This window comes from Convolutriloba macropyga, chromosome 4, assembly GCF_964194025.1.
Source record: "Convolutriloba macropyga chromosome 4, txConMacr16.3, whole genome shotgun sequence".
Taxonomy (NCBI): domain Eukaryota; kingdom Metazoa; phylum Xenacoelomorpha; order Acoela; family Convolutidae; genus Convolutriloba; species Convolutriloba macropyga.
In genome coordinates, this window is record NC_134471.1 from 31,809,277 (window position 1) to 31,835,425 (window position 26,149).

The 26,149-nt window shown below is 37.9% G+C and overlaps 2 protein-coding genes across 2 annotated transcripts in view; one reads left to right on the plus strand and one right to left on the minus strand.

The window, feature by feature from the left end:
- The window catches only part of LOC142337622 (fizzy-related protein homolog), a 270,950-nt gene that overhangs the window by 204,484 nt on the left and 40,317 nt on the right, over positions 1-26,149 (plus strand). Inside the window, 4 exon segments of the mRNA XM_075386989.1 lie at positions 12,457-12,557; positions 12,688-12,749; positions 13,011-13,132; positions 13,219-13,289. Coding sequence (XP_075243104.1) covers positions 12,486-12,557; positions 12,688-12,749; positions 13,011-13,132; positions 13,219-13,289 — 327 coding nt within the window. The 5' untranslated portion in view covers positions 12,457-12,485.
- Positions 1-26,149, minus strand: part of LOC142337623 (ubiquitin-conjugating enzyme E2-17 kDa-like) — a 461,614-nt gene that overhangs the window by 36,086 nt on the left and 399,379 nt on the right. The window lies entirely within an intron of this gene.

A 26,149-nucleotide genomic window follows, 5' to 3' on the forward strand; every position in this document is an offset into this window, starting at 1 on the left:
TGACCTCTCCTGTGGTAATTTTTATTTTACAGAAAACTCTGTATAATTGAAACATGAATCTTTTTTTAACTCATTATACAAAAGAAACACAACAGTTGAACTTGAACTTTTTTTGAAAAAAGTAGCATGTCATACAAAACAGCGATGCTAAGATTGGTAGTTCTATTTTACAATTCGTTGAGTAACAAATAAAATTTTACCGCTATCTAACCACAACAAAAATTCTTCAAATTGCCTGACTGCAATGCTACAGTACTAGCGATATTTTGAGATCCCGGTTACCACGTTACTGCAATGATTATTTCAAAATACTCAACAAACAAACAATTTCTTTTAGTTTTGTCTCTCACTCAACAAAACTTCTCTTATATTAGAGACTATGCAACATTTTTTTTTCTAGTTGATCTTGAACTATTAGAAAATCATTATTTGATTGTATAATTTAACAATGGGCGATCTAGCAGCAACAGCTCTGGCTATTGCTAATGCAAAAACAACATGTCTAACAACAAGCCGACAGCTCTACATGTTCATAACAATCCTTTTTCAGGGGACCCACAGAAGACATCAGGGTATCTATAGAGAATATCCGTAGCTCTATAAAACTCGCACAAGACCGAGATGCAAGTTAAGATGATTTTCGAAGACTTATTTTGACCATTGGTGCACTCAGCTACTTTCTTGAACTGGCAGCGGCAGATAGAGCATATCTTTTGACAGCATTTGAGAAATGTTATTTTAGCAAAAATCAGCTTGGATTCTATAAACTCAAATTTCCACAGAAGAAATTCGATACCTCAAAAGAAACGCCGGAAGAGTTCTTAATTGATCTAAAAAAGTTTGCAAACATGGCTGGAATAATCGGAGATGCATTCATAGCAGCATGCTATCAGTAAGCCATCTAATAGCTTGACACAAATATAAAAATCATTAGTTGAAGCTTTAAAAAGGTTTGGCAGAAACACAGAAAAATAAAGGAAAACAGATAACGCAAATTGACATATGTTCGACAGGTGAGCGTCGTGGATGAGCTAGAGAAAGAAGAAACAGCAACAACCGCATCATTTTGGACTGCAATACAATCAAGATTATTTACATAAAAAGTTGACAAACTACAGACATTCGTTACTGCGGTCGCAATAAAACTCAGCAAGAGGTCAAACCTATAGAAATTTGTTTAACCCTGTCTTATGTGGTCAACCTAGCCATATGCAACAAATTCAAACATTTGCGCACTCAGCACTCAGATGCAAAGAAAAGCTCGGGAAACCTCACTGCTTTATACAAATGGACTGGTGATTCAAATGTCAGAAAAGATGGCGAGCTTCGCCGCACCAAGAAGAATGCGTTCATGGCTCTACCCATTCTGAATTTGGCATTTTCTTTTCAACTCAGTTTCTGTGTTCTGACAAAACCCACATCTTTTACTTGTATATGAGCTTTGATGTCATTATTCCGCAGCATAAATGTTGCAAATTTGATCTGCGTGAACGCACGGATAAAAGATGGTTGACAAAGATCTTCACAGTTGAAAAAAAAACAAAAAAGAAAACACACAATTTTATTCTACCAAGCGACTGGTGATTCCAACCGATTGGCAAAATAATAATAATAATAATAATAATAATAATAATAATAATAATAATAATAATAATAATAATAATAATAAGAATAATAATAATAATAATAATAATAATAATAATAATAATAATAATAATAATAATAATAATAATGATAATAATAATAATAATAATAATAATAATAATAATAATAATAATAATAATTATAAAAATAATAATAGTATCAATAATAACAAAGTTTTTAAAAAAATCTAACCTGATTAATCTCCCGGCAAAATGAGTTGTTCGTTCAGTTAACAAAGTTTGTTACCAAACAAAGTTTCTTCAAGTCTATACAATTTGTGCATCCACATAGTAGTCTCCGAGTGCATTTATCGTTTTTTCTATATTTCAACTCGATGTTATTCCTCTTGAAATTACCTCAATTTTTATAAAGCAGCGGTTCTGAAGAATTGATAAGTGTCATGCAGGATTTTGTCAACGAATGATTTTGACAAACACAACACTTGGCAATTGTTTTTGTTACAACATTAAGTTTTAAAACAACCGATGTGACAAACTGAGAGAAAAGAAATGAAATTGTGTTGGGAACATGCAGTTTATTAAATTGAGTCATGAAAAACACCATTTCTTTTGTCAATCTGCTGGACGACAGTTTTTCAATGAAGAATTGTTTGAAACCAACATCTGCACGTGATTAATTGCTTTCAATTCTAACAAACGCAAAAAGAACAGGACAATATTTTTATGAAGTTGATGGGGGACAGGTCCCCTCAGCTATGAGCTGAAAATCCACGGATCTTTTCCGTTTGCGCCACAGCTTATCCTGCAAATATTATTTGCTCCCCAAGATGCACGTGAAATATTTTTACATAATGATTTACTATGGAATGGCACATGCTCTTTAACCGTGGTCTCATAATGTACTCAGGGGAACAAACAGAAAAATTAAAAACCAGAACAACAGCAACTGTTTTATCTGTTATGTTCCCTTCAGCTTAGCGAGCAAAAATTTTTTATGACCCCTCGGTGCACGGGTTGTTTTCTTACAAAGGTGTAATGATAATTACCTTCTGCTGTAGCGTAATCACATGTTCCATTTAAAGTTTTATGTATACGTGTTTGTGTTTCAGATGTTGAATCAAAAATTGCAAAAATTTGTGTTTCATCTGAGCAACACGGCAATTATATACAACGTCTGTTATGAAAATTTGACCTCCTGATCTTCCGTTGGAGCCAAACCAAGAGCAATAGTCTTGGTGGAAACAATGCTTTGATGATGGTCTAACAATCAATGGAATTACGGAAGAGTCCCATAAAATGACATTTCTCAAACGATACGTAGGGGCGTTACCCTCTCGGGAGCAACAACTTTTGGCGACGCAATCGGTATTTTGACTGCTCAATTCAAGAAGCCTTCGAGAAGTGTATACGCAAACTTCACGTCGTTTCTTGCAAGCAGTGAGATGATGAATGCATAACAGCGTTTTTGCAGTGACTATGGATTCTTGTTTAGCACTGTGAACGCACAGACCGCGGCGTGCAGCAACACAAGGATATGATCCTTCGCGATGTTTTAGTGTCTGGTCTTAAATCTGATGCAATTCGCTTTCGATTATTGAAAGTGACGGACTCTGAAGTTTCGCATGAGAAATTCATTTTACCCGCTGATGCAATCAAAGTATCTGCAGACATCTCCCGCTCATTCAATGCCAGCTCAGATACCCCGTCATCTAGTGCACCCGCTGGAAATATCGCTGCTGTCAAAAACAGAACAGCTCAACTTTACAGACTTCGAATCTTATATGTTGGTTCTGTGGTCGGGAGGAACATCCACTGACTAAATGCTCAGCGCGTGGCTGAAATGCGGCAAAGAAGGGCATTGGTCAGCAGCATGTAAGTAAAATGTTGCAACTGTTTGCTTCGGATGACGATTAGTAAGTAGTTTTTGTACTCTGCAGCGTGAAGACAACCAACGAAGTGACAAGGTCTCCGAGTGGAATCTCAGGAAATGAAATGATTTTTTGCCGAACGCTGCTCTCTTCTTATTAAATCGCTTGGTGATCTCGGCTCCAGTCATTCGTTTATAACGGCTCTTTACCGATCCAGCCAATGAAGTCAAGATCTCGTCTTCTGAACGGAGAAGAACCTCCTGCTCTTGGATATTGTTGTGCTTTAGTGTACATGAGTAAATTTTTTCACGCTGTTTCCTTCTCTTTAGTTAGCCACTTAATTTGTAGCGCAAGCATTTGCCTGGATGTACTCTCACAACATTAAACAGTCATTCCTAAATTTGGTGGAAATAAGACTCAGTTGGAATTTTCTAAGTTGGCTGCTATTGCAGAAAATAACACGTTTAGACCAATTTTCATTAACCCAGCAAAAACTTTTGCGACGATATATTTAAAGCCAAGCCCATTGCAACGGATTCCAGGCAATCAAACAAAAAAGATTTTTAGTTTATGCAGAATTAAATTTCGTATCTTTCAATGACAGGAAGAGCTCGTTGTTCAACAGTTCCATGGCGGTAAGCTTAGGAATTTGTTGTAAAAGACGCATTGTAATTGACTACTCCATGACAGTCAATTTATTTACTAGTCTTGATGCGTACCGTTTCCGAATATGGAAGAGCTGCTGAAAAACGCTTCTGAGAAACAATTTTTCTCAAAGATTGACATAAAGAGCGCTTATCATCAGTTACCATTGAATGAAGAAGATAATCAGGTGACAGTCTTTGAGGAGGGGGAAATTTTACCAATTTATTTGTCTTCTTTTTTGGCTAACTAAGACGGTACCCGCGTTTCAGAGAATTACAGACATTTTGGTTCATTGAAACACGCTAGAAAAGACGTACCTTAGCCTTGATGATGAAGTAATTGGTGGACAATCCAAAGAAGAGCATGACAAGAACGTTAAAATACTCTTCCTGTTGCCAAAAAAGAAGGAATCACCTTAATTATGGACAAATGTCAATTCTGTCTGAAAAAAATTTCTATTCTAGGTCGCATTGTCTCAGTATGTTCTAAGCGGCCGGACCCCCCCCCCGAGAGACTGAGGGCTCTAATGGAGTATCCGGTTTGAGGCAATTTGAAAGCAATGCATCATTAAATTGGAACGCGAAATGGCTGCCGCAATACTCAAGGAGAATTCAGCCGCACATTGAAACTCAAAAGTGGATGCTAGTTTAACCTTGCCCCAAGCAGATGCTGGTCATTTGCTTCCGGAAACAGACGCCTCTGAGTACGCCATTGGTTCACCATTATATCACAAAAGTAGACCAAAGATGTTCTTATCGCGAACATTATCGCAATGTGAGCGGAATCTTTTTGCTGCAATAAAGGAAGCCTTACCCATTTTTGAATCTTAAAAAAAATCCTTTTTATTAAAGACACTTCCGGTTACATTGAAGACCGATCAAAAGAGCATCGCATTTATATTTTTGCAGCAAAAACCAAAAATAAAGAAAGAGAAGCTCCTCTGCTGGCAAATCAAGCATGCTGAATATCGATTTTTATTGAATACAGACCTGGAAGCTAAAATATAGCAGCTGATGCTCTCTCAAGGATTATTCACGTTAAAACAGAGAACAAATCCTTGTAAATTTCTCTGCATGATAAATTAGCACGTCCTAGATATTAGCGCTACATCAATCCTACGAACTTACAGCACACTCTTGAGGACGTTAAGCAAGTTATCGCCACATGGGACAACTGTCGGCAATTAAAACTCAAACTTTGCAAGCCGAGCCGGCCTGCTCATATTATTAAGGCATCAAAACCATTTGACTGAGTATGCAATGGTTTAGTGGGTCTCACGATTCTGTCCTTCAAGACAGGTAACGTCGGTTTGCTCGCCGTTATAGATTTAAAAATTCATTCGATTTCCCTTTGCTTTCCCCATTAGTGATATTACAGCAACGACTATTATCAGATGCCTCTCGCATTTATTTGGTATGTTTAGCAATCCAGGGTTTATCCACTCAAATAGTTTGAAGACAAAAAGAGTAGCAGAAATTCAATGTTTTCTGCTCAGAAAGAGGAATTGCCAAAGCCGTAGATCAACGCACCACCCTCAATGTAAAGGGTAAAGCGAACGTTACAATGAGTTATCTGGTAAGCTGTTATCTGCGTTTTAGTTTCCAGGAACTTCCACAGAACCACTGGGAGGTTGTGCACGGGGAGGCATTTCATTTAGAGCGTTTTTTGTACCAGGACAAACGAAACCCTCACTGGCATTTTTTGCAATTCCCGCGGAAAGTTTATGGAAATTTTAATTTCCCAGATTGGCTGTTTGAAAGCAATACAGCGTACCTGAGTAACTTTTTACGAAACAAATGTGATCCTCTTGTGAAAGCTGTAAAAATAACAGACGCTATTAGCGAAAAAGTGTTTTCCAAGTCCAATATCCTGGTGGACAGGAAAGCATTCTCTCTGCGCGAGACTTAGCTTCGTCTTCAGAATGTTGTTCAGACACCGCAGTGAATGAGCGGCAAGTTGCTTTTATGGAAGAAACAAAGAACACATCAAAATCACAGAAAGTATCCATTACAGTGCAGTTGTTGATGAAAGTTAATGTTTCTACTGGCAAAGCGCCGGATGCTCTCCTGAGAGCACACAAAAAAGTCTATAATCTGAGGGCACAGCATGAAATAAAAAATAGACGACCTGGACGCCTGAGAAGCAGTCCGAATTATTTAGATGATTATGTTGGATTTTAAAATGCAAGGGGTTAAAGTAATTATAATTGATTACATTGTGTTGTGTCGTAATCACATGTTCCATATACTGATATATATTGAAGATCGTCTAGCAATCCATAGAATTACGGAAAACTCTCATAAAATGACAATCCTCACATCATACGCAGGGGCGGAACTCCTTTCAATTCCGAAAAATGTCTATACAGCAGCGGACCTGAAGAATTGATAAGTTTCATGCAGAAAATTGTCAACGATTGATTTGAAGAACACAACGCTTGGTAATTATTTTTGTTACAACATGGAGTTTTAAAACAAACGATGTGACAAACTGAGAGATAAGAAATGAATTTGTGTTTAGAACATGCAGTTTAGTAAATTTATTCGTAAAAAATACTGATCAGCAATCTGCAGGACGACAGTTTGTCAATGAAGTTTTTTTGACACCAACATTGGCACGTGACAAATCTCTGGCATTTTTAACACACGCAGAAGGAACTGGACATGTTTTATGAAGTTAATTGGGACCAAGTCCCCTCAGCTATGAGCTGAAAATCCACGGATCTTTTACGTTGGTGCCACAGCTAAGCGGGCAAAAATTATTTCCCCTTATCCCCAAGATGCACGTGAAATATTTTTACATAATAATTTACTATAGAATGGCACTTGCTCTGTAACTGGTGGTACAAACGGAAAAGATCAAACTCCACAACAATAAAAATTGTTCGATCTATTCTGTTCCCCCTAGCTTAGTGAGCATAAATTTTTAATAAACCCCCGGCGCACGTGTTATTTTCTGACATAGTTTTAATGATAGTTGTGTATCTTCTGCTGTAGCGTAATGTTGAACGAAAAATTGCGAAATCACATTATCCATGTAATGGTTTATGTATATGAATATATATATATATACATATATATATATATATATATATATATATACATAAATTTGTTTGTGTTTCAGATGTTCAACAAGAAATTGCGATAAACGGTGTTTGATCTAGCAACAAGTCAACTTTATTCAACATCTGTTATGAACATTCAACCTCCTGATCATCCAGCAGAGCCAAACCAGGAGCGATATTCCTGATGGAAGCAATGCTTTGGTGATCGTCTAAAAATCAATGGAAATATGGAAGACTCTCATACGTTGACATTTCTCAAATCATACGCTGAGGCGTGACTCTCTCGGGATCAACTAATTTCGACAACGCCATTGGTATTTTGAATGATCAATTCAGGAAGCCTTCGAGAATTATTTACGCAAGACATCCAGTCCTTGCAAGCAAGCAGCCAGATGATGAGTGCATAACCGCGTTTTTGCAGGGACTACGGATTCTTGTTGAGCGCTGTGACACGACAATATTAACGTGCTATATAACCAAAGCTTTTAACAAAAATTAAATTTCGTATCTGAGTCAACGCCAAACTTACAGAAATTCTTCACAAACGCAGAATCCAACATCCAAGCGAACGTCCTATCGTCATTCTTTGACTCTCCGATGTCTTAATTTGCAAGGCATTGTATTTGCTACCAAACTGGGAGGGCGAACTTAACATCAAGGAGCCAATGGGTTACGAAGCGGAGTACGCCAAGTCGCTGATCGCATGTGTTCTTCTCGAAGACGAGGATTGAGCAAAGCAAGAGCTCATCTCACCCAAGAACGAATAAATAGCGACCAACGAGCAGCACACCTGAATAAATTTTGATCCTGTAAGAATGATCTTATGGATATCCTCCAGACCGAGTAACGACACGTAATAGAAAAAGTTTTGTAAAAAGGAGCCTTGAACTGGCTCAAAGTTCTACCGCTCAAATTAACTTGTAGCGCCTTGTTTCTGTTTGACAATGCTATGAGCATGTATTTTTGCGGTAACTTTAGATACGATGCTGTGATGTTTCATAGTGGCGGCTCACTGTTCCGTCCATTAGGTGGATCACTGTCTTGTTTTAAAAAATTTTAACTAGGGGTCACAAAAACACTGGGGGGGGGCAAAGCAGATCCCAATAGACCCCAATTATTTTGCGAATGCCATCTGTACAGAAAAACCGGAATACAAATTTTAATATAAGACGATTGGGACAATAAGGAATCCCTGTAGCCATCCGAAACAACAAATACAGGCCGTTTTGCGGTATATTTATATACTGGAGTGATGTTTAATAGTTATGGTTCACTTTCTCCGTTGGTGGGATCATACCTCGTTCAATTTGAGACTAATGTCTTTGAGAAAAGAACCTTAAGTCGAATTCAAAAATATCTGAAATGTTTTCGCACAGCCACATCCATCCCAACGACGGTGAGAAGCGGCTTTAATACGTCAATAAATAACAACGAGACGTGCGAACTTTGCAATGATTATTCCATCAGTGTTTTTGCAAAATGTCAAATGGACACCGTCATCTGTCTTGCGCCAGAAAACCTAAACCGGTTAAACATGAATCAAAGTGAATTTAACAACAATTTGAAACAATCAGACGTAAATGAATCCGCAGGGCACATTAATTTTGGAAATCTCATACTTAAATCATGCCATGAAACGGTCAGTAAGTCACTCAACTTAATCTTTCAAACACGCCTGAACAAAGGTACTTTCCCTGACACCTGTAAAAACTGCCAAGTAGCGCCAGTCTTCAAAGAGGGCAAGGAAGCAGACGCAAGCTGCTACAGACCTATAATTTTACTTTGTTGTTGTTCGAAAAAGCTCGAAAAAGCTATCTTTGACGCCATCTATAACCACACCAAAGATACACTACACGAAATCACGAAAGCCAATCCAAATTCCGAAAACGAAGGTCAGTGAGTGTTCAACTTTTGTTGTTTCTCAACCAGATCTATGACCACTATGACAAGCTAGACACAAACCAACTGGCAGTTTTTTATCTCGATTTTGCCAAAGCATTCTGCATTGTTCCCTGCAATATTTTGTTACAGCAAACTAGAAATTTTGGCATTGGAGGAAAACATCTCTACATTCCAATCATATTTGACAAATAGACAGCAATACGTTCGCATTGAAGATAGCTGATTGCCCCTGAAACAAGTAAAGAGTGGTGTCCTAAAGGATCCATCCTGGGCCCCCTATTGTTCTTGCTTTTCTTTAACGATCTCCCAGAATCACTAGTTGAGGTCAGCAGTTGCGGCAACGCAGATTATTTCAAGGGCATTGAATTGCAGCAGAATCGGCTGGACAACGTAGCATACAGGATCGAAACCCGGTTAACCTCAGAAAATACTGCCCAACATCAAGAAATCAGCACTTCTCATTTTGAGAGGCAACCTGCAAGCTACCCCGACAAAAAAACCCCTAGACACAGTCATGAGTTATCGCGAGGTAGGAGTGATAGTGAACGGTAACCTCTCTCGGTACAAAAACTGCACCCACCAGGCAAGCAAAGCGATAAATGCCCTGTTTCAGATCAAGAGAAAACTCCCGCAGAGTTGCCCAATCTACACAAAATTACACGCGTACAATGGATATGTAGTGCCCATCGTTATCTATGCTTCTCAGACATGGATGCAAACAAGTAAAAAGTTAAAATAAAAATGCCCCTTGCCAACACTGGGTGAATATTGACTGGTCCGGGGCCCTGTCAGCGCTACGTCTGCATAAACCATTCCATATTGTTTGAATCTTTCAATTAAACGATAATATACACACTCACCATCTGAGAAAGTAAAACAAAAGACAGACAGCAATAGAAAACAAACCACTAGTGAGGAGAGTATCCGAGTCAAAAAAACACCCTTGCTTCTTCAACCACAGCTCCCATCGAAGCATCAACAATTTCGAATGCAGAGGATGGAACTCCCAAGGAGAGCAAAGCTGATTTTTGACCTTAGATATGATATGATATCAGCATAGATGTGTTCTCTTGCGCAGAGAGCTTGGATTTCAATTGTTTCAACGCTTTTGTAGCTGATGGACCAGCTCCACAGGTGCATGCGTAGACAAGCTGACAAAATGTTGTTTTCTCAACCTGAAAGTTTTTCTTTGTTCATATTTGTTTTTTTGAAAAGACTCATGGTACTTGTAGGCTTCACTACGTCTTTCAGGGCAACTTTTTTTGTCATTGAGTTGAAAGTTTTCACATCAAAATCAACTTTGTTAAACCTCGATTCCAAAAGTCCGGGGGGCCCTTGAGATCTAATTGTTGTTGTTGTTGAGGTTCGATCTCGACATCATGACAGATATCAATTAACAAGGTAATCACAAAGTTTATTTTGTCTCATGATCGTGCATCATTCTTTCGGACAGTGGAGGGCATGTGCCACAGTGAAGTTTTCCTTGCATGCGCATAGTGATGTCTTCTGCACTGGGTCCCAGCCATAGCGAATGGCATTGCCATCACGAAACTTGCTTTTCGTTAGGTCAAAGTGATATAGCTTCATTGTCTTTTTTATTTGATAGCAAGCTCTTTCTCCTTTTTTATTTTCTGTATGATTTGTTGTTTCTTTGATTCAACTTTGGGCAGAGATAGGGATAAGGGACTTGACAGTTGAACTAATCGTTCATGTTTTTTAGAGCGGTATTCAGGTTTAAGGATTTTTCGGCAACCATCTTTTATCGGCAACGAAAAGATATTCCGGTATTTTTGCTTGTATGTGGGATTCTTTAATAGATTAGGTAATATCTCATTGTTGATTGTTTTCTCATATTCATTTAACAGGTCTTCATTATTAGGTGCTGTACGAGCTAGGAAGGTCAGTTTATGCTGAACCGATAAAGTGAACCGTTTATAAACATTTTATGGTAAAACCTTGGTATGAGCGGCCAGTTTTTTTAACGTCTATTTCTGCTGTTTTTGTGATCTTTCATCAAATTTCTTTTCTGCATTATCAGAACCTATTACACTACCAAGCACTCTTCAACCGTCAACTATTTCTACTTCGTCGATATCAAAAATCTACTGTGCTTTTTCACAAACATGTCCTTTGGTAATGATGTGGCATGGTAACCGAAAGCATGACCATGTTTTTTCAATGAGTCAAACAAATTTTTCAATTTATCAAGAGTGCCGACAGCGTTACCATCGTGCGCATACCACTTTTGAACTGTGAAGCAGTCGTCAAGAAGTTCAATTAAGGTTGTACAAAGCAAACTCTGAGCAGCTAGAAAGAGTCCAGAAGCTGGGCACTCGGTGGATTCTCGGGCCTGACAAAGGCTACTACGAGAGATACATAATACAAGTAATACATACGAGAGATACGAGTAATACATATGAAAGTCCTATCGCGCAGTCTTCATCTTGAAATTGACAGTGTGCTAATGCTGCTAGCCATGCTCTTGAACAAATATGACACCGAGATCGGGGAAAGCCCTGTAAAGTGCCTATGACGTCACAAGACAGTTCCAAAGAGGTGAGCTACCAGTAGCCACAACCAAGCTGCAAAAAACCGATGACAACTTCTTCGTACGAACTAAGAGACTCTACAACTGCCTCATCCGCGCCTGTCCCAGCTTTTACGAAAAACCCGACAAACGGATTCTGACATTTATGTGAACTTCTTCAAAAGGAAGTACAACGAGACAAACAAATGCACATGGAGACTAAACTGCAGCACCTTTGAAAAGCTACGATAAACTTAAAACACTGACTGCAAAAGGGGCGAAACCACCTAGGGAACTTGCCATGAAGTCTATTCTACTTCTTCTTCTCTACCCCTTTCTGTTTAATGAGAGGAATTATGACAAAAATTTTTGCGCCCTTGCTTTGTGGTCAGATAACTTATACCCCCATGATAAAATATACCATCATGGGGGGGGGGCTGTAATGAGAAAGGCCCGTTTGTTGTGTTTACGGATCTTTTCCGTTTGTGCCTCACCAGTACGTTATGCGCCCCCCAGTTACAGAACACGTGCCATTACATAGTAAATCATTATGTAAAATATTACACGTGCGTCTTGAGGGGTGCAAATAATATGCGCCCACTAAGCTGGGGGGAGGGGGGGGGCACAAACGGAAAAGATCCGTGTTTACTTTGAGTTTCTTCTACAAGTACACACAAAATGACAGGGAAGTTAAAACAATCCTTCCCGGAAGGTTAAAACTGGATTTCATTAAACTGTATTTCTGGGTTCAATATCCAGGTGCATCAATCCCTGGACTGCTATTTCCTATGTTTCGGTTGCTGCGTTCTGATGTTTTGTTGCCAATTACATCCACCTTTTGCTTTCAGAATGGGTTATTTCGGTGGAGTCTAGCGATGGATTTGGATTTTCAAGACAGATTAATTCAGCAACAGTTTGGTGGCTCGTCAGTTGGGTCATCAGAAAGCGTTAGTATCGATGTCATATATTAAAGCGTTAGTATATATGTCATATAAAACGCTGAGTGATCCTAGTTTTGCGCAATTGATTGCGTTATATAATTAGCTTTTCGTGTTCCAAAATGTATTCTCTTTTCAGCCCATCAAATGCGTCAGTCCCTACAAATTGGCATCACCGTCCAAAGAGAAGATTGCTGACCGGTAAGAACCTTGGCTTCACAGCGTTATTCTCAAGAGCAAGAGATATATTCGAATCTTTTTCTTCTAGGTATTTTTTTTATTGCGACCCCCAGCAGCAGACCACTCTTCCACTCTTTTAGACCCCAGTAGAGGACCATATATAATATGCTTCAGTTACGGGGAGACATTGACGGCAATGCTCCAAATATTTAAATTTTTAGGGTCGATTATGAAGAAAAAACGTTTTAACGGTAATTGAGCTTCATGATGTGCCTATTTCAGCTTTATTCCTTTGAGAACTAATGCTCGATGGGCTCTGAATTTTGGAAGTCCGAATGATAAGAACAAGCCATCTGCTCCACCGCCGAAGAAAAGTAAAGATCTCTTCCCCGACTCTACTAAAGGTATTCAGTGATCTTCCGCTAATTGAGTTACCGAAAGATGAATGGTGTAAATTTTATTTTCACTGAATTGGTGTTTATTTTTACAGACCATTATGCATATTCCTGCCTGTTGAGCAACGAGTTACTAGGGCACGAGATATCAGATGTCAAATCACAAGTAAGATACTTTCATTGATTTTTTCAAAGAATTGTTTATGGTTCAGTTTTGATGTATAGGCTGGTCAATTGAACTGCTATCCTAACAATTGTCATATTTAAATGTACTCAAAGTTGCCATTTTGCACTAAGCTTTATTAGGGTATTTATAAATTGTACTCAAACAAGTTTGTTACAATTCTTATTTGCTCTCGAACGAAGTTTGAAGCAAATTATTTTAGTCGCACATGTGTTATTATGCAAAATTTTCCCTTGGCCATTTCGACTTCTTTTTAGCAGATTCTTTTGCTCGCTTGAGCGATTTCAGTTGACTGTCACTCTTGTAAATCTCTCCGTTGTAAAACCTGCACTCTGATGAAGATCCTCCAATTAAGCAATTCCAACAGAATAGAACCAGCTGCTTTGACTATCAGAACTGAAAACCGTTTTGTGCAAGTTTTCACTTTCTTAGCACTTAGAGTTGTATGAACCTGTAATTATAATATAATAATAGCAATCGTAAGCCAGGATGTAAGAGAGTAATAGTCTCTCTTGCCTTTGCTTAAACATATTTACACATTATACATACATTCGCTGAAGCTTTATTTAATGAAAGCATTAGTACCCAGATGTAAATAATTATATAAGATAAGGACAGGATATCTGATGGTGTTTTATTACACGTTTTATGATGACGAAGAGAACATTAAGACAGAAAGTAGAAAACTGATCAAGAACGATTTGAGGATTCAAGATTTATAGTCCTGCCAAAATTGGGCTTTTACAGGGCTAAAACTAGAAATCGTACTGTCGACAACGTATCGGATGCTATCAAAACCCGCTTGCGCCTTGGAATTATACCCACTGTATAGACGTTGTAACATAGTGACAGGATCGGCGGCAGTTTTAAACTCGAGACAACGGCTTGACGGAAAAATGATTATTCCTACTTTGCTGAATTTTTTCGAGCAACCTGCACAGTTTTATAAAAGTCCGAATAACACGAACTATTTTCCTAAACTTCCTTGAGTTTTACTTACATAAAACGGCCCAAGCTCCAGTTACGGTGGGTTCTTACAGTGCTGACGAATCATGAAACTAAGAATTGCTCAGAGGACTTATTGGAGGTGGTGTCACTCCCAGTCAACAGGCAACTTCGTTACGTCTTCGAGATATTTTTTGCGTTGCTTTCAGACGTTGCCTTTGGCAACACGTAACGATTTAGATCTCAGTATTACAGCTCTGAGAGAGCACTTTTGCAACACGGATCTGCAAGAGGTGCGTTTGATCAAGCTGGATTAATAAAGTTTGATCGAAATAGGGATACCCATAAATCCTTTTGATACGCTTCAAACGAAAGCAGAGAGCGCACCCCGCGCCAATTTTACCTTCGGCAGCACCAATAGCCTGATGCAGCAGTCGAACAAACGCGGTTTGATAAAAAAAAACAGCAGCTCATTTCGAAAACGCGAAAAATCAAGAGTATATTTCAGTAGGCAATGCCAGGCTGGCTTCGTTCAAAGTTAATGGAACAGCCGAAAACCTCTACTGTACAAGAATTATGAACAACAGCAAGATGCGAGATGGTATTAAAATGACTTTTGCTTTGGTTGAAAAACTATGTTAACAAGAACTTCCCCATCTCGATTATGAGTGATGCAATAAATTACTTCGCTGAAAAAAAAAATTGTTTACGAAACTTGACTGTTCTCAAGTATACCACTGCATGGAAATGGCAGACGATGTATCAGTGCAACTGCTAGCATTTAACTTTGCTTCGAGAACTTATGCGTACAAATGCCTTCCCCAGCGATTAAATAAGTCAGTAACCGGATTTAGTTCTTTCATTAGACATTATTTGGACCCGTGCTTAACCTTAGGAAATTGTACCCAGTTTATGGATGACATTGGTAATGAATTAACAAATTTTTGAACAATTGGTACCATCTTTACGAGAAATATTTATCTCTAAACGTCAATCGGGACAGAAACTGTCACCCGAAAAGTGTGAACTAGCAACCTATACAATGAAATTCCTCGGAAATAACATAGCACGAAAGGAATATCGCCAGAAAGCTCGAAAATAACCAAGTTTCTTGATAAATTCAAAATGCCGAAAACAACAAGCAAGTAAAGCGATTAGTCGTCTTCACGCAATTCTTTCGTAATTATATCCCTAATCTACTACAAAAATTTCATAGCTTTGTTTTGTGCGCTGGACTATTTTTCACACTGCATTTGGGGATCAAGTAAACAAGTAATTATACTCACTGACAATAAAAGCCTTACACAATTCTTTCAATCAAAAGTAATACTGCCATCTCTTTGGAATTGTTTAGACAGAATACTAGCCTTTTACATAGTAATGACTCACATTCCAGGAAGCGCTAATTATGCAGCGGATTTTCTCTGTAGAATGAAAAAATGATAAAACTGCAACATTGTTGTTGAAATTAACCGATAGAATTCCTGTTAGAGAAGTTGAAATGTTTACTGAAGAAAAAAAATCTTGACATAGAAATGAATGCCCTGTTTGATGAATACCAAATTTTCGGAGATCAAGTCACTAATGAAACCCTTCAACAATTACAAAATCTGGGTTTGTATGAAGATTACAAAAATAAGCATCTCAACACTGAAATAAATGAAATACAAGGGCTATTTAAACTTAAAAGAAAGGAAGAAATAAATTCAATTCGGGATCCAAATCCATTAGATGAGTTTCCAGACCTCACAGACAACCTAATTAGCCTTATTTTAGCAGAACAGCAACAAAATATGCAGATATTAGAACAGTAATAGATAATAGGCCGAATTCAGCCGAACAATCAACAACCAAATTTAAAGTATGCTTCAACACACTTAAAGTGTCATAAGCATTTGAACAGATTAAATCTTGGAGGAAATGTCATATACCGCAAATTTTATGACGATACAGGAAAAGTACTTCCTAAACAATTCTCTGCACCTAAGCATTTGTGGAAAGAGCATATATATATATATATATATATATATATATATTTTTATATATATATATATATATATATATATAATACCCTTATATAGGCTCCAGTTTCACAAACTCGGACTTTGAAAATGAACTGCAAGATGCCATGATGCAAGTTTTTTGGGAAAACAATAAAACTGACAACAGAATATCTGAAGTATAAAAAGTATTATGATCAAAAAGCATCAGCAAAGCCTATCCCAGAAAAATCATTTTGTCAAAATCATATATATGAGGCTCCAGCTTCTCAAACAGCAGGACTTTTAGGCATCAAAGTAACAATTCAAGAATTTGAAAGCGATTCTACTACCCAGGTTTTTCTGAGCATTTCATTAGTTTCATTAGAAACTGCCTCACTTGCCTTCAATTAAACAGAGTTCTAAACAGCCAGATTACGCCAAAGTTGCAACCAGTCAGTTCACTACAGTCTTACCCATGAGATATGCGCCAAATTGATTTAGTACTTTTGTAGTACGTTTTGTGTGGAATAGATGTCTTCATAAGTTACCTATTCGCAGTCAAACGGATATGCAGACACAGTAGCGAGAGAACTAGTAAAGGTGTACTTCCAGCACAGCTACATTCCTCAAACAATTCTCAATGACTTAGTAGCAAATTTTACTTCAGAATCAATGTCTGAATTAGCAAGTTTATTAGAAGTAAAGATGAAGCCTGCATCACTGAAGCACCCCCAAACTATTGGAGCTGTAGAACGATCACATGGACTAATAAAATGAATTCTAAAGCTCAATACTGAGGAACAATGGAAAGGCTGGCACAAATTTTTTCCTCCAACTGCTTTCATTCATAATACTTCTTACCATTCAGTAATAAATTGCTGTCCTTCAACTTTTTTCCACGGCAGAAAACCAATAAAAACCTCTAGATGTCAGGTTCTCTGGAAAAGTAATGGACTCAGTAGCAGCAAACTCGGACTTTGAAAATGAACTGCAAGATGCCATGTAATTTTTTTGGGAAAACAAAGAAAAACTGACAACAGCATATCTGAAGTATAAAAAGTATTATGATCAAAAAGCATCAGCAAAGCCTATCCCAGAAAAATTATTTTGTCTGCTTTTGAACTCTAAGCTGCTAGATCAAGCAACAGTAACTGCCTCTCAAGAAATGGCTACCGCTTCATAGAGTGGAAAAAGGCCTTACTGGCTAAATTACATCATCAGAAAAGTAAATACAAACTATACGCATTGTGTCCATCGAATTATCTTAAAGCCAATTAAACGAAGTGAAACTCCTGAAAACCTCGAAGCTATTAATCCTGCAAAATTTTAACCTGAACCATCATGGTGACAACATATGGAACCAGATCTCTTTGAGAAACATGTTCCTGAACTAATCATTGATCAGGAAGAAAAAAGACAAAATCAGTGATACCAGACCCAGTCAGAGTGACTATAAACGTTCCGTTAGGTGGACCATTAGCAGGACCAGTAGAAGCAGCTCCTCTCGTTTTACCTGCACCACCGCCAAGAGTAGCAAAACCAGCATTGAGACCTCGAACAGCGCCAGTACATCTCCCGGTTTGACTCTTCAAGTTCAGGCGAATCAGTCGCAAACTTGTTTGAAGAAAACAGCAGTTCGAATGAAAATCTAGTTGACTTGAACCTAGATGCAGAACAAATAGCCAGAATAACGGTTGACTCATTGATTGCAGACGAAATTCTGCAACAACCAGAAGTTCGTGTTCCTCTATTATCATCCTCTTCATCAGATGATGCAGACAATTTCTGTCGTCCCCTTCAACATCAACAACCTTAGAAGATCATGCAGCCCAAAACCACGAATTGCACAAGCCGGATTGGAGCAAGAAGAAAAACGAGAAGTAATAAAAGCATCAGCACATGCAGCAAAACAATCGTAGACACCAAGTAGAGAGACACAATTAGATCCAGCTAGAGCAAGTATAACAAAATATTCAGGGAAAAAGCCCAGCAGTGCAGTAATCGGAACCGTTACCAGATCACACAAAAAGTCCTCACCAGGTCCATCTAATCAAAATTTAAATCATTTCAATCGAGAAATAAATGCAAAAGATCTCAGCTCACCAATAGATATCTTAAAATCTCCATACTCCTTCCTAGCTTTGTATTTTGCGCTGGACTATTTTTCACACTTCATTTGGGGATCAAGTAAACAAGTAAATATACTCACTGACAATAGAAGCCTTACACAATTCTTTCAATCAAAAGTAATACTGCCATCTCTTTGGAATTGTTTAGACAGAATACTAGCCTTTTACATAGTAATGACTCACATTCCAGGAAGCGCTAATTATGCAGCGGATTTTCTCTGTAGAATGAAAAAATGATAAAACAGCAACATTGTTGTTGAATTTAACCGATAGATTTCCTGTTAGAGAAGTTGAAATATTTACTGAAGAAAAAAAATCTTGACATAGAAATGAATGCCCTGTTTGATGAATACCAAATTTTCGGAGATCAAGTCACTAATGAAACCCTTCAACAATTACAAAATCTGGGATTGTATGAAGATTACAAAAATAAGCATCTCAACACTGAAATAAATGAAATACAAGGGCTATTTAAACTTAAAAGAAAGGAAGAAATAAATTCAATTCGGTATCCAAATCCATTAGATGAGTTTCCAGACCTCACAGACAACCTAATTAGCCTTATTTTAGCAGAACAGCAACAAAATATGCAGATATTAGAACAGTAATAGATAATAGGCCGAATTCAGCCGAACAATCAACAACCAAATTTAAAGTATGCTTCAACAAACTTAAAGTGTCATAAGCATTTGAACAGATTAAATCTTGAAGGAAATGTCATATACCGCAAATTTTATGACGATATAGGAAAAGTACTTCCTAAACAATTCTGTGTACCTAAGCATTTGTGGAAAGAGCATATATATATATATATATATATATATATATATATATATATTATATTATACCCTTATATAGGCTCCAGTTTCACAAACTCGGACTTTGAAAATGAACTGCAAGATGCCATGATGCAAGTTTTTTGGGAAAACAAAAAAACTGACAACAGAATATCTGAAGTATAAAAAGTATTATGATCAAAAAGCATCAGCAAAGCCTATCCCAGAAAAATCATTTTGTCAAAATCATATATATGAGGCTCCAGCTTCTCAAACAGCAGGACTTTTAGGCATCAAAGTAACAATTCAAGAATTTGAAAGCGATTCTACTACCCAGGTTTTTCTGAGCATTTCATTAGTTTCATTAGAAACTGCCTCACTTGCCTTCAATTAAACAGAGTTCTAAACAGCCAGATTACGCCAAAGTTGCAACGAGTCAGTTCACTACAGTCATACCCATGAGATATGCGCCAAATTGATTTAGTACTTTTGTAGTACGTTTTGTGTGGAATAGATGTCTTCATAAGTTACCTATTCGCAGTCAAACGGATATGCAGACACAGTAGCGAGAGAACTAGTAAAGGTGTACTTCCAGCACAGCTACATTCCTCAAACAATTCTCAATGACTTAGTAGCAAATTTTACTTCAGAATCAATGTCTGAATTAGCAAGTTTATTAGAAGTAAAGATGAAGCCTGCATCACTGAAGTACCCCCAAACTATTGGAGCTGTAGAACGATCACATGGACTAATAAAATGAATTCTAAAGCTCAATACTGAGGAACAATGGAAAGGCTGGCACAAATTTTTTCCTCCAACTGCTTTCATTCATAATACTTCTTACCATTCAGTAATAAATTGCTGTCCTTCAACTTTTTTCCACGGCAGAAAACCAATAAAAACCTCTAGATGTCAGGTTCTCTGGAAAAGTAATGGACTCAGTAGCAGCAAACTCGGACTTTGAAAATGAACTGCAAGATGCCATGTAATTTTTTTGGGAAAACAAAGAAAAACTGACAACAGCATATCTGAAGTATAAAAAGTATTATGATCAAAAAGCATCAGCAAAGCCTATCCCAGAAAAATTATTTTGTCTGCTTTTGAACTCTAAGCTGCTAGATCAAGCAACAGTAACTGCCTATCAAGAAATGGCTACCGCTTCATAGAGTGGAAAAAGGCCTTACTGGCTAAATTACATCATCAGAAAAGTAAATACAAACTATACGCATTGTGTCCATCGAATTATCTTAAAGCCAATTAAACGAAGTGAAACTCCTGAAAACCTCGAAGCTATTAATCCTGCAAAATTTTAACCTGAACCATCATGGTGACAACATATGGAACCAGATCTCTTTGAGAAACATGTTCCTGAACTAATCATTGATCAGGAAGAAAAAAGACAAAATCAGTGATACCAGACCCAGTCAGAGTGACTATAAACGTTCCGTTAGGTGGACCATTAGCAGGACCAGTAGAAGCAGCTCCTCTCGTTTTACCTGCACCACCGCCAAGAGTAGCAAAACCAGCATTGAGACCTCGAACAGCGCCAGTACATCTCCCGGTTTGACTCTTCAAGTTCAGGCGAATCAGTCGCAAACTTGTTTGAAGAAAACAGCAGTTCGAATGAAAATCTAGTTGACTTGAACCTAGATGCAGAACAAATAGCCAGAATAACGGTTGACTCATTGATTGCAGACGAAATTCTGCAACAACCAGAAGTTCGTGTTCCTCTATTATCATCCTCTTCATCAGATGATGCAGACAATTTCTGTCGTCCCCTTCAACATCAACAACCTTAGAAGATCATGCAGCCCAAAACCACGAATTGCACAAGCCGGATTGGAGCAAGAAGAAAAACGAGAAGTAATAAAAGCATCAGCACATGCAGCAAAACAATCGTAGACACCAAGTAGAGAGACACAATTAGATCCAGCTAGAGCAAGTATAACAAAATATTCAGGGAAAAAGCCCAGCAGTGCAGTAATCGGAACCGTTACCAGATCACACAAAAAGTCCTCACCAGGTCCATCTAATCAAAATTTAAATCATTTCAATCGAGAAATAAATGCAAAAGATCTCAGCTCACCAATAGATATCTTAAAATCTCCATACTCCTTCCTAGCTTTGTATTTTGCGCTGGACTATTTTTCACACTTCATTTGGGGATCAAGTAAACAAGTAAATATACTCACTGACAATAGAAGCCTTACACAATTCTTTCAATCAAAAGTAATACTGCCATCTCTTTGGAATTGTTTAGACAGAATACTAGCCTTTTACATAGTAATGACTCACATTCCAGGAAGCGCTAATTATGCAGCGGATTTTCTCTGTAGAATGAAAAAATGATAAAACAGCAACATTGTTGTTGAATTTAACCGATAGAATTCCTGTTAGAGAAGTTGAAATATTTACTGAAGAAAAAAAATCTTGACATAGAAATGAATGCCCTGTTTGATGAATACCAAATTTTCGGAGATCAAGTCACTAATGAAACCCTTCAACAATTACAAAATCTGGGATTGTATGAAGATTACAAAAATAAGCATCTCAACACTGAAATAAATGAAATACAAGGGCTATTTAAACTTAAAAGAAAGGAAGAAATAAATTCAATTCGGTATCCAAATCCATTAGATGAGTTTCCAGACCTCACAGACAACCTAATTAGCCTTATTTTAGCAGAACAGCAACAAAATATGCAGATATTAGAACAGTAATAGATAATAGGCCGAATTCAGCCGAACAATCAACAACCAAATTTAAAGTATGCTTCAACAAACTTAAAGTGTCATAAGCATTTGAACAGATTAAATCTTGAAGGAAATGTCATATACCGCAAATTTTATGACGATATAGGAAAAGTACTTCCTAAACAATTCTGTGTACCTAAGCATTTGTGGAAAGAGCATATATATATATATATATATATATATATATATTATATTATACCCTTATATAGGCTCCAGTTTCACAAACTCGGACTTTGAAAATGAACTGCAAGATGCCATGATGCAAGTTTTTTGGGAAAACAAAAAAACTGACAACAGAATATCTGAAGTATTATGATCAAAAAGCGTCAGCAAAGCCTATCCCAGAAAAATCATTTTGTCTGCTTTTGAACTCTAAGCTGCTAGATCAATCAACAGTAATTGCCTCTCAAGAAATGGCTACCGCTTTATAATGTGGAAAAAGGCCTTACTGGCTCAAATTACATCATCAGAAAAGTAAATACAAACTATACGCAATGTGTCCATCGAATTATATTAAAGCCAATTAAACCAAGTGAAACTCCTGAAAACCTCGAAGCTATCAATCCTGCAAAGTTTTAACCTGAACCATCATGGCGACAACATATGGAACCAGATCTCTTTGACAAACATGTTCCTGAACTAATCAATGATCAGGAAGAAAAAAGACAAAATCAGTGATACCAGACCCAGTCAGAGTGACTATGAACGTTGAACGTTCCTTTAGGTGGACCATTAGCAGGACAAGTAGCAGCAGCACCTCTTGCAATACCTGCAACACCGCCAAGAGTAGCAGTACCAGCAGTTAGACCACGAACAGCTCCAGTACATCTCCCGGTTTGACTCTTCAAGTTCAGGCGAATCAGTCGCAAACTTGTTTGAAGAAAACAGCAGTTCGAATGAAAATCTAGTTGACTTGAACCTAGATGCAGAACAAATAGCCAGAATAACGGTTGACTCATTGATTGCAGACGAAATTCGGCAACAACCAGAAGTTCGTGTTCCTCTGGTATCGGCCTCTTCATCAGATGATGCAGACGATCTGTTTTGTGCCCTTCAACATCAACAACATTAGAAGATCAGGCAGCCCAAAACCACGAATTGTACAAGCCGGATTGGAAGAAAAACGAAGCAATAAAAGCATCAGCACAAGCTGCAAAACAATCGATGACACCCAGTAGAGAGACAAAATTGAACCATGTTAGACCAAGTATAGCAAATTTTTCTGGGAAAAAGCCCAGCAGTCCAGTAAACAGAACAGTTACCAGATCACAAACAAAGAATTTGTCACCAGGTCCATCAAATCAAAATTTAAATCATTTCAATCAAGAAATAAATGCAACATATCTCAATCTTAAAATCTCCATACCCTTTTGCACACTGTATATCAGCAGACCTTGTAATGAAAGGTCTAGCCAGAGAAGTCAAAAGCTGGTACCCAGCAGCACCAAGTTACAACAAATTTAGATATCCACCAAATATTGGCTCAGTTCTAGTATACTTTGACCCCTATGTCTTCAGTTCAGTTACGAAAATTAGGTTCTATAACAAGCGCACATATGAATCAGTGCTATCAAGTGATTATGAGTTGAGAGAAATAGTTATAAGTTCCGGATTTCAACACTTAATTCTTCCAAGACTCGCCAGTGGCTTGAATTACTTGGACTTAAACATCGTTTTTGAGCTTATATGTCAATTAATCGACCCTATACCCATAACCATCCAGATGATTTAGAACGTACAAACCCAGTACAGCCTAGCAGTACACTCTGCCCGTCCTAAAAGCCCAAAAAGCCCTAGCAAAATGGCCCTAAAAGTCCAAAAATTACCCGAAATTTGAAAAAAAATCAACCTCAAAATCTAGTTATGTAGATATATCTCGAGAACCACTTACCTAACCTGTGTTCTGAAAATCCCTTGTGTTCTTAAAAGATTAACCTAGTGTTCTGAAAAGTCCTTGTCCAGTAAAAGTGATCCCAGCTATAATCGATCCAATCCAACCCGTTCTAGATAGCTAAAATTTAGCCTAAAATTGCCCTTTCCAAAAATCTCAGGTTCAGCACAGAAAAACGGCCATAAAATTGCCAAAACTGCCCCGATCACTCGCTCGCAAATTTTTGCGCTGCAGAATTTTTTAAACAGAGGAGCTGACCTGCAAAGTTTGAAGTGATTTGGAGCATTTTAGAAATCGAGTGACGTCGAGCACCCTGAAATTTAACACTTGTCGATTTCGCTCGAATTCACCGATAACTTCAACGAAAAATCCTCAATTGACCAATTTTATAGCGCTAGACCATTTTACTGCTCACGCTTGACATCCCAGTACCCAACAAGCACATCAAAAGGTAATAAAAGTTGAGTTGTGATAAGGATACCGAGTCCTACCAAAGTGCGTTAAAATTGATCAAAATGTTGTATAATTTATACCCCAAAATCTGCCCCAAATGCCTCCGTCAGCTAATCCCACTTGCCACCCACATGGTGAGACCTCAAATAACCATTAGAATCCATTTATTCCAAGTATAAGTTTAAAAACTAATAAACAGAAATCGCACTTCAACCTCATTTCTTTGCTTCAAAAATTTTGTCATTTTCTATCCACCCTGGTCTCAACTATACTCCCTGCTAATCTAAGTCAACCCACCACTAGCCTAATAGTACAATAAAAACCAGTCCCAGTTCACCCTAGTACCAGCCATGATGACTTGAGCCCATAATAAGCTCTATAATTGTTCCAATTATTGCAGCAAAAATTTTTCCCTCTAGAATCAAAAATACTGACTTCAGACAAATAAATGTTTCTCAGAATATGCACTCCCAGCCTCCTAGTGCCAATACAAGCTGAGAACAGACTGTCAGAGTATCAGAAATCACGAAAAAAATCGAACGACGGCGAGCACCCTGAAATTTTGCATTTTTCCATCTTTCAGAAATGAGCCTAAAATTTGACCAAAAACGTCATTAAACGTGGCTTTATAGCTTAGTTGTTCCCCACCGATGTCTACCGAGTGGGCTCAGGCAAAATTTGAATAAAAATGGAAATATTCGCTTTTATGTACCACCTGTCTTGATGTGGAAAAATGTCCAAAATTGCGACGAAATTACATGTGAAGTTTAGTAGCAAATAACCTTCCAAACCAGTTAATATTACACACAACTGTTACTATTAACCGGGGCAATTGTCTAGAACCCACAGAACTAGTTTATAACTAGTATTTCACAAGTAAAGTAAAGTAAATGTTCAAAAAAGTCTTTATATCACTCTTCTTGTTCTTTTACAAATATGTCATTATATAGCAAGAAACCTTCATGAAAACAATACCAAATGCTCACAAGCATCACAGTTTTTAGTCTTACCAGCAAAAATCAAGCATAATTGTCACAATCCAAAGATATCACTGAAAAACTGTTCTCTAAATGAAACTACACTACATGATTATAACAAATGCACTGACACTAGTCAATCCTCATCGGCGATACCCTCATCCACAGTACCACCCACACTTGTACTCTCAACGGCATGACTCCGTGTCCAACCAGAACGAGCCACGTATCCGTCAGCTTAACCCAACCTGAAAAATTGCCACAAAAATGAATAACTTGCTGCAAAATTACATTGAAATTCCGACTATTTGTGCACACAAACAGACAAATACTCACTCAGGAAACTCCACAATTGGCTCACAATGGTAGCAAAACTCTTTTTCCATGAATTTGTTAATGCACTGGATCAGTACAGCAGGAGCGGAGACCTTAAAATTGAGAGAATGCCTGTAAGATGTCCAGCTGCCCCCATTGCCTCATACTGCCAATGGATGTTGACATTGCATCCGACAAACTAAGCAAGAAAACCCTAAGTAATATCTTGCTACACCTTTATGCACCATAATCTTCAGGTATTGTAAGAATAAATTACCCAGAACTCGGCTAATGATCCATTATCTTCACTCTCAGCAATCTCGTACATCGACACATCCTAACTGATCTTTAGCCAGCTCGGTGAACTCGGGCGAACGCATCTTGGCCACAATAGACAAGCGCAAGGCAAAAAAGTTATGCTTGGGAACCTTTTTAAATGCAATGCAGCGAAAAAACATGTATAAAAGCTTCGGAAATGACGAAAATTGCGAGAAAATGAGCTATATACCTGACTTCGACCAGTTAGTTTGTAGTACAATGCACTGAGAGCGCACAGACCACAAACTTCGGCTCTCACACCAGGCACACCATGCCGCTTCCGAGTTTTAAACGACACAACGT